The 9,989-nt window shown below is 49.8% G+C and overlaps 1 protein-coding gene across 1 annotated transcript in view; it reads right to left on the bottom strand.

The window, feature by feature from the left end:
- Positions 1-3,153: 3,153 nt before the first annotated feature.
- Positions 3,154-9,989, bottom strand: part of AMBP (alpha-1-microglobulin/bikunin precursor) — a 14,518-nt gene continuing 7,682 nt past the window's right edge. The window contains exons 7-10 of the mRNA XM_007109473.3: positions 5,680-5,761; positions 4,403-4,570; positions 3,903-4,076; positions 3,154-3,185 (exon numbers count right to left, since the gene is read on the bottom strand). Coding sequence (XP_007109535.1) covers positions 3,154-3,185; positions 3,903-4,076; positions 4,403-4,570; positions 5,680-5,761 — 456 coding nt within the window. The remainder of the gene's footprint in view (positions 3,186-3,902; positions 4,077-4,402; positions 4,571-5,679; positions 5,762-9,989) is intronic.

Here is a 9,989-nt window from a genome sequence, read left to right as displayed (position 1 = left end):
CTTCCTCCGTCCTTCTGAAGCTCTGCGTGGCTTTCCCACAGTGTCCCCTTCACCGATGCTCCCTCCCCATTTGCTGGCCACTGAACTGCTGCCATCCTCCGAGCCAGCACCGCAGACAGCTCTCTCATTCCCTTCAAGACGGCGTGGCCTTCCTCCCCCACCTGCCTGCAGTCAGCACACCTGTGTCCTATGTAAAGCACACGTCCAAGTTCGTCTTGCCCGGTGGTCATGTGTGTGAAGTTTGAAGTGTTGTGTATTGTCTGTCTGGGGGAGAGCGTCTGTGGCTTTGCCAGTGGCATCCGTGACTCTAGCCAGTGCCCTCCACAGTGGGCTGCGGGGGCCCAGCCGAGTGGACTTGCCCCTCTGCTGGCCTCGACCCGAGCCTCACACTACAGACACGGACATCAATGCTTGGCTTGGAGGGTCGAACTGAAGGCAAGTCCGGGAGAGGAGACGCCACCAGAAGACAGCTGTGGCCAGAGTGGGCAGGGAGGGTGACAGCTTCTCCTAAAGCAGGCCTGCTGCTGCCAGAACAGCCATTCAAAGGTAAAACCACGTCCGCCTTTATCCCTGTCCTCAACCAGAAACGGGTGCTCTCCTAAAAGAGCATGGGCTGCTTGATCAGCCGAACAAATTCCATCAAATCGCAAGGATGACGGCACGAATTGGCTGAGTCTGGGCCAGCCTCCCGGGGGCATAAGCCCCGCCCTCAGAACCCCCCTTCAGTGGGAGTTTCCTGCTGTTCGGTGTACCGTGTGGACATTCCTGAGCCAGCGGTTGAAGTTTAATCAAGGAGTTTCTATTGGCTCTAAAATAAAAGTCAAGAGTCCTGCTGGAGCAGGAAGACTCCCCCACTAACTGGGAACATCAGGATCCAGTGAGGCCAGGGCGGGGCCAGAGCCTCCATACGGCTGAAGGCCAGCCTCTGTATTTTAAAATAAAAATTTTTTAAAAAGCATGTTTCTTTATTAAGCAGCCACATGTATTTTGTGACAGAGATGAGTATGACCAGTATCTTTAAGAGAGAATTTGAGGTGAGACTGTTTAAGAATCAAATGAGTCATCAGGGTAGCCACTTGGCTGAGAATGATTCTGGTGCCTTCTGGGATGGGTGGACTCCTGACTGGAGGTCACAGATGTGCTTTAACCCCATCCCACCCCTAAGGGGTAAGACAGGATTCAAGGGAATTTTTTGTAGTGAAAGTTTTAGTAACTGTCATGGAGATAAAAGCCTTCAGGACCAGGGAGGGTGGCAGGCAGGGCTGGTGACCTACAGGGGAGGCCCCATCTAGAGGGGTGTCTCAGGTGCAGGATGCAGGCCCAAGGCTGTCAGAACTTATTTTTCAAGAGAATTGAGAAACCTAGAGTTTTATATGGGAGGTCCTTTTTTTTTTTTGGTTGCCTTGGGTCTGTTGCTATGCCCAGGCTTTCTCTAGTTGCAGCGAGCAGAGGCTACTCTTTGTTGTGGTGCACGGGCTTCTCATTGCAGTGGCTTCTCTTGTTGCAGAGCACGGGCTCTAGGCACCCGGGCTTCAGTAGTTGCAGCACTTGGGCCCTAGGGCGCGCGGGCTTTAGTAGTTGTGGCGCACGGGCTTAGTTGCTCCACAGCACGTGGGATCTTCCCGAACCAGGGATCAAACCCGCGTCCCCTGCATTGGCAGGCGGATTCTCAACCACTGCACCACCAGGGAAATCCGGGAGGTCCATTTTTTTAATGGTGAACTCAGAACTGTAAAATACCTTAGGAGCCAAACTCCCATCCACCAGCTGAGCTGAGGCTGGCCAGCCCACCTGTGGCTTGCACTGTCCGGTTTAGGCATTCGTCCTTCAGGTCACTTCAAAATATCTTTCTTCAGAGTGGCACCTTCCAACTGCCATAGGTGGCAGCCACAGTGTGTGAATCATGCATGGAGGGGGCAAGGTATGGACGCAGGACGTGATGACATTTGTTAGTTCCAGGCTGGAGAACCTGTCACTTCTCCCTGTGACCCCGCCCCTGACCCCGCCCACTTATGCCCAATGACTCACAGCCAGGCCCACAAACGCTGTCCCTCAGGGACTGTCCTCTCTATTGAAACCTGGAAGCCCCAAGGTTGGGACTTCCGGGGTGCATAAGGCGGGGAGTCTCTATGTGGTCTGACCACGGGGGCTGCAAAGCTCTCTCCACCCAAATCCTTGCCTCTGGGTTTGTCCCCTCAACACAGCATTCCACCTCAGAACCCAGAAAGCTGGGGTTTTGACTCTTGCAGCGGCAGCTGTCAGGGCTCTGGGTGGATGGAGCCCGAAAGAGGTGTTTATAAGTCCGATGTTTGTAAATCCGGTGTGTGTGAGCTGGAGGCTCCTGGAGTTGTGCGCTTGGGCCAAGTCGGTGCCTGAGCCACCCTGGACAGCCTACCTGCTCTCTTCCTCCAGGGAGCAGAAGCCGGGCCAGACCCAGGGCTTCCAGCTCCGGTCCAGGGCCAGCTGGTTGTGCTGGGCACGGCGCAAAGGGCGGTGACCATTCTCCTTCCGGGGCAAAGGGCCAGAGCGCTGATCCCAGGAGATGGGATCTCCAGGACCCTTGTGGAGAAACAGCCCGAGGCCTTCCAGCCCCTGGCAGCTACAGCTGGGGATGCAGCTGTGAGCAAAGTAAACGCTGGGGGTCGGTTCTGTGCAGCCAAGGACAGGGGAATTCTTTCGGGCGCTTGTGGGGCATTTACCCAGACCCAGCTGGGCACACACTAGGGCACGGTGATTTCTTCTGACCCTGGGTCTCTGATGAGCGCTGTCAAACCTCTCCCAGAAACAAGTACCCAGAGTTTTTCCCTCTTTTCTCTTCTAGCTTTATTAAGACAAAACAATCCCATTTTATACAGAACTGTGATTTATGTTTCATAATTTGCATAGCCAATTTCATGTCCTGCAGATGGCTCTATTACATTTCCAACACATACATTTTTCACATGTAGGGAAAGCTGAGGTTACTCATGCCCGCTCCCCAGCTTGTCTCCCCCGTCCCCTCCCCCCATCTCATTATACTTCGTGATGAATCATCAGGACATGGAATTTCAGGAGTCTACAATTTGGTTTTCATTGGAACCTGCCATGGGACCCTGGGGCAGACACTGGCCCTCGCGCTCCCTGTGGCCTGTGGACCTCTGGCCTGTGGGCCGGTCAGTTGGAGAAGCGCAGCAACTCCTCATCCCCTGTGGACACAGAGAGGCTCGGGGAGTAGGTGTGGGGTCGTCCAAGGGTCTGTGGGTGGGGACGGTCAGGGGATGGGGATGCCTCCTAGAGGAGGGGCGGCAGCTTGGGCTGAGCTTAAGCCTGAGCCTGAGGCCAGAAACTTCTGCTTGCGGAGTGACTCGATTATCTCCAGAGTGCGTTCCACAGAATGATCTGATTTTTTGCCTCCTGATTTACTTTAGGTACCATTTTCCCAGTGGGGAGATAAGGCACAGAAATCTTTAATGGCTGCTGTTCCCTGGAATGCTATTCCTGTTATCATTATAGCATCACCACCATTATTAGTTAACGGCTGCCGCTAGATGGATATGGACCGTGCGAGGCTCTGTGAAGTAGGTACTTTGTCCCATTTTACAAAAGAGAAAACTGAGGCTCAAATTGACACTCAGTGTGGCCGGCCCAAATGTGGCAATGCCGGGATTGGAGCCCAGTTCTGCCCCACTCAGCCTGTCCTGCCTTCCCTCTGCCTGGGCCCAGGTGCCCCATCCCAGCTGGGGTAAGGCCTCAGGCCTTGGCCCCATTTTACAGGTGGGAAACTGAGGCCCAGAGAGTGGATGGGCTGGTCACCTGGTACAGAGTCCAGAACTCAGCTTTCCAGACCCTCACCTCCTACCAGGGCTCCCCCACCTGGACCCCAATATCCCCCAGGCCCAGCCTGGCATTGTCGGGCCTCCTACCTTCACCAGGGATGCCACAGTACTCCTTGCACTCCTTCTCTGAGTAGAACTGGTTGCTGTTGCCCTTGCAGCCCCCGTAGATGAAGCGGACGCACTTCCCCTTGGCAGCATCATATGCCCAGAGCTGGGTGGAGCCTCGGCAGGGGCCAGGGACTATGGGGAGATTGCAGGCCTCTGTGGAGTGGGAGGGAGGTGCAGAGCATTGGAAATCCTTATGATCTCTGACCTGAGACACCCAGCAAAGGGCCTGAGCCAGGGACCTTGCTCATCCACAACACCTAGACCCCTTTTTATAGACTGAGAAATGGGACCACAAGAAGACATACGTGCCGAGGGTCACCCATACCCAAGTGTGCAGTTCCTATGACTTCAGGAAACTTGCCCTGGAATTCCACCACTGGAGCATCCTCTCTGAGCTACCTGTTCAATGGGCAGGTGGTCTGTCTGGAGGACGGGGTTGGGGGGTGCAGGGGGAGGTGGAGAGGTGGGGCCACACTCACCCACAGTCCGGCAGGTCTGCAGACACTCCTTCTCCGAGACAAAGTTGTTGCCGTTCCCCATGCAGCCACCATAGTGGAAGGTCTCGCAGGCCATGGATGAGCCGTTATAGAAATACCTCTGCATCATCCCCAGGCAAGGACCTTGTGAGTAGCCCAGCTGGCAGGAATCTGGGGAGGGGCAGAACAGCAGTGCTTACTGAATGCTGACTGTGTACCTGTCACCGGGCTGGATACTTTAACAGGTATCATCTCATTTAGTTTTCATCTCTGCATTGAGAGGAACAATTCTCAATTCATTTTAAAGGTAAGGAAATTGACTCCCTGAGAGGTAAAGTGACTTGCCCAGAGTTACATAGAGCTGAAATTCAAAGCCATATTTGTTGGACTCCAAAAACCCATGCTCATTCCATTCCATGACATGGGGAGTTACCAGCGACCCAGAGACCCAACATCCCTTGTGTTGGTCTTGTCTGCCCAAAGACTCTGTAAGGATAGTAGTTGATGACACATTCACCAGCACCCATGCCAGCCAGCCTGACCTCTGCCTTATGTCCCATCCCCATGCCTTTGCTCTCGTCATTCCTGCCCCTAGAATGCTAGAATGCCTTCCTTCCTAAAACCATATCTGGACACAGCATGAATTCCCCTTCATCCAGGAAGTCCTCCTTGATCACCTCGTCCTCCATTTTCTGAGCTCCCCCAGCCTTTTAGCTGACCCTCCCTTTTGGGTCCCTCACTTTCTTCCTTGACTGCCTCCTCTAGTAGACCAGAAGGTCCAAAAAGATGTGGGTGGTTTGTCTCCATGACCCCAATGCCCAGCACAGAGTCTGGGGTGGAGCAAGGTCAGGGTTCAGTGTTTGCTGAGAGATTTGGAGAGTGATCATTTTATCAATCACAAAAAGCATTCTCACGTTCTTGCCCATGTGCTCCCACAAGAGCCCTTAAGGTCAGCTCAGCAGGCTGTTATCCCATTGTACAGATGAGAAAGCCAAGGCTAGGAGGCCACATAGTGATACAGACAGGCCAAGAACTCGCTTCTCATCGTGGAGCTGAGACTCCCTAAGCTCAGGGACCATGCTTTACACTCCTCTCTCTCCCCCCATAACCCCTGGCACAGGGCAGAGTACTGGATTTGCCCTTTCTAGGCTCAGTCCTTGATTCTAGCAGAAAAATAAGAAAGACTTCACGGTGACGAGGGCAGCTGGCGTGAGCCAACTGTGGACGCTTCCCCTCTGGAGGGTGGCAGAAGGGGATTAAAAAAAGGGTGTGATCATTACCTTCTTTCTTGCCGAAATCAGTTACTAGTTGTCCAGCCCCTGACCCTTCCTCTTCCTGGGGCAGAACAGCCCGCCGGGCTCTCTGGGGGAAGAAAGAGAAGAAGCTGTTGCAGGGACCTAGCCACTGCTGCTCCCCTATACCCCTGGAATATATAAACAAACCATTTGCTTTGGGGATCAGGGTGTAGACAGAAACAGTACTAGATTGGTTAATGGCCTGTTTTCCCAAAAGCTTCAAACTGAATTCCAGAATAGGAATCACAAGATAGATTTCTGGTCTGAAATGACAAATCAGAACAATACCTACATATCCAGCTTCCAGCTGAAATGCCCAGAGGAATATAATAATGGAAAAGAAACCTAACCCAGAGTTGGGAACCAGGGAAGAGCCGCATTCCCATACTAGAAACTAAAAGGCATTTCTACACAAGGGAGCGTGAGTGTGATTTGCAGGAAGGGTTGACCAGACCATCGTTAACTGCTAACAGCGGAAAGGTCATGTGGAGAGTAAGAAGGGACCCCGAGATTGACCCTAATACTCCTAGATATGGGGTTGGGGGTGGGGACTGCAGAGCAGGGCAGGCTGGCAAAGCTGTCAAAAGGATCTCTGGGAGTAGAGTCCACTGAGGCACAATTACAGAAGGATGAGCAGGGACACTGCCGGCCATCAGGCAGTCTTCCTGCCCACAGGTGAGACCTGGAATCTGCAAAGGTAAAACTGTAGTAAGCTTCAACTTTTCCCTTATCCTTTTAAGGTGCAACTGAAGCTGTGACCAGGGACTCCCACTGTCTCCCAGAACCCATCTCAGGCTGGTTGCACATAGGTCTTCCTTGGTGAGGATGAAGGAAAAGAGAAAAATCATGGAACGAATTAAATAATGCAACTGCTCAGAAGAATCACACTGAGCTGGAGAAATATCTCCACTAAACACAGGGTGTAGGTAAGAAATAGAAGAAAACTTCAACCATCAATGAAATTCAAGATGGCATTGCATCAACATTAACAGGAGCCCACAGTTATGTAGATGAATAATATGGGAGAAGTAGAAAGTTACTGGAGATGAAAAGGATTTTGTTGAATTTAACCACACAGTAGGGATAATAAACTGCAGTTTAAAGATTATGAGAAATAAACTCACAGAATAGGAATTCTAGAAGGAGAGGCAAACAATAGAGAAATAATAGAAGAAAAGTTTTCCAAGTTGAAGAGAGACTTGAGTTGTTCAATTATAAGGGCTCAAAGGGAATGAGAGAAAATTAATGAAGAGTCCTATCTCGACATTTCCTAGAGACAAAGGACAAAGCGCCTAGTTGTGGCCCTCAGAGTAAACGAGAGCATTTAATGACAGAAGCGGCAGAGCAATATCTAAAGGTTGTAAGAAGGTAAAAGTTGTAACCCAGGGATTCTCCACTCAACCAGGCTGTTGATCATGTGATATAAACACAGAAAGATATTCTCAGACATGCAAAGATCCTGTAGTTTTCCACCATGTACCTTTCCAGAAAAAAATTACTTACAGAAATATTTCCACCACTTGTGAAGGGAATCTAAATACAAGAAAATGGATGATGTGGTAGAAAAGAAATGATGGTAAACTAGAAAGCCAGTAAAATAGAGAGTTGAGGTTAAACTGTTGTTAAAATGGTCATTCAACTTAATGTAAATGTTAAAAGTAATTCTCCAAACAAAAGGTGGAAAATATAAACATCAATCTCAGATTATATCCACAAAAATGAGGATGTGGGAAGCCTGGAAGGAAGAAATAAAAAGTAAGCTGCATTTCTCTCTTTTGCAAGGGAAGTCATCAGTTATTGTTTCATTCTTGACATGGATGAAGAAGCACAGATTCAGGTGAGATCTGGATTAAGATGGCAGATTGAAATTTCCCTCAAAATTACCCTCTCCAATACCGAGCCATCAGCAAAAAATGAATTCAGAAATCCCAGCCCCCAAGTATTGATCAACACCACTGAAATGAGGAAAGGGGCACAATTTAAAGGAAAAACTAAAGCTCTCGATCCAATAATCTGGAGGCCCTCCAACTCCCAGTCCTGGCAAGTCATCAAATTTCTGATAACTCTCCCTAATACTCCCAAGTCCTGAGAGAAGAAAATTGAGGGGGAACTCTGTCTTTTTCCTCTTCTGATAGAGGAGTAGTAAAAATGACTTCTGGGGAAAAAAAGAGGAAAATAGACTAGGGGCTGACTCTTTCTAAGTGAAGGTTTTGGGGCTGCACAATCTAACGCTCCAGGGGGTGTCACTGGGGGACAGACGTACCTTGCTGCCAGCCCCGACAAGGTGGGATGAATCGCCAGAGGATAGTTATCAGTCCTTCCAAAGAGAATGCAAAGCGACTGTATGCCAACCAACTCTGGACTTCAGAAAAGTGGATGGAACACAAAATACCCAGACCTTACTCTAAATTCAGGTGGGAGGGGACTACGCTCATATTTGCAGGAAGAGAGCCAAGGAGTAAATGAAACCTCCACGCCACTGTATCAGAATAAACAGAAAGTCTAGCTAAAACGGACTAAGCAGGAGTCAGATCAAAAGAAGTGATACAGAAACTATCCAGACCCACTTCAGAAATGAATGAATAAGTAGCCCGAACTAGAGAAAGAGCCCAAGAGTCCAGTGGTGGACGTGGTCATGAACTGCCAAGTCCTCCCATCAGCAATGGATTTATATTCCCAGCTACCCACTGTCAGCCCCTGTTGGACACGACCTCAGCTAAGGGAGCCCTCTCACTCAAGATCATGCTCCCTTCCCAGACTGATCAACGTAGGGTATTAAGGCTCCGTCCCTTGGCCCCATCATGGGACAACTCCCGAGGGTTGTCCTGGTTCCAGAGCTCCCTACAGGGTTGGTTGAGGCATTGTTGTGACTGCCCTGCAGCTCTCCTTCTCCCTCTGCTCAATCTTCCCTTTGTCTCTTCCTTCCATGTACGTTGATGTAGGGAACCCAACCTAGAAGAAGACACAACTCAAGAAGCAGAAGGAAATCCCTCTTTGGCCTCAAGTTATGGAATTACATAATAAGAACATGCACGTATTCAGACAAGATTCAAAGATGAAATGGTAAACGCTGACAGAATAAGACGAAGAGAGAACCCAGGCCTAAATAAACAAACTGAGAAGCAAAACAACGTCAGTTCAGAGCTCGTGAATAAATAAGGAATAGTGAGGAGCAGAAAGAATAGATGCTGCTAAATAGGATTGTCATAGAAGAGACAATCCCAGTGGATGCAACTAAAAGCAATTTGAGAAAAGCTAATACATGATGGAGGATAAAGATGCTCCAGGATGAGAGAACAAGTGTTCGCCAGATGGCAAAACTCAACAAGGCGAATAGAAGATGAATTCCATATCATGAAAGAGAGTTTCCTGAAATACAGTAGAAATGTCATCCGTGGATGGAAAGAGCACGGTGTATTCCAGGAAGTTTTGATATAGACTCTCAACCCCAAGACATGTCCTTGTTAAGATGCTGACTTCTCATCAAGGAGAAAGTCTGTCCAGGCATCTGGGCAGAAGAAACAACTTGCTTCCAAGGAGAAGAAATATCGGGCTGGCCTCAGGCTTCCGTGCCGCGATCACCAGTGTGGAAGAACAGTGGAGCGATGCACACAAAGCTTCTTCTGAGGGAAAGAAAACATGACCTAAGAATTTGACACAAGCGAAATATCCTTCAAGGATGAAGGAAATGGGCAGACATTCTCAAACAGGGAAGAATTCTGGGATTAAAACACCCATGAACCTTCCTTGAAAACAGCACTTGGTAAAAAAATGGCACTAAGAGATTAATAGAAATAATAACTCAGGAATGGAGAAGCTGTGTTATATTCACTGAGGGTGAATGTAGACTCCATTAAAATATAGAACTATTACTAGCTGTCTGGGAATCGTGGTGACAGCAGAATGGGGATGGTATCAGTCTGGACACCGTAAAAGCAAAAGGGAAGAGAAGATGGAACCAAGTTTGGGAGTGAGGATGTCTGTCTTCCAAATCTTGCAGACCACAGATATTCTCTAAAAAGTATACAGAGCGATGCCAGCCTCTTAAATATTAGTTCATAACCTTGACTTTCTTTAGAGCATTCTTTAAGAAGTAAATCTCGGGCTTCCCTGGTGGCGCAGTGGTTGCGCGTCCGCCTGCCGATGCAGGGGAACCGGATTCGCGCCCCGGTCTGGGAGGATCCCACATGCCGCGGAGCGGCTGGGCTCGTGAGCCATGGCCGCTGGGCCTGCGCGTCCGGAGCCTGTGCTCCGCAACGGGAGAGGCCACAACAGAGGGAGGCCCGCATACCACA

Source organism: Physeter macrocephalus, chromosome 9 (genome assembly GCF_002837175.3).
Source record: "Physeter macrocephalus isolate SW-GA chromosome 9, ASM283717v5, whole genome shotgun sequence".
NCBI lineage: Eukaryota > Metazoa > Chordata > Mammalia > Artiodactyla > Physeteridae > Physeter > Physeter macrocephalus.
This window is presented reverse-complemented; position numbering and strand designations above follow the sequence as displayed.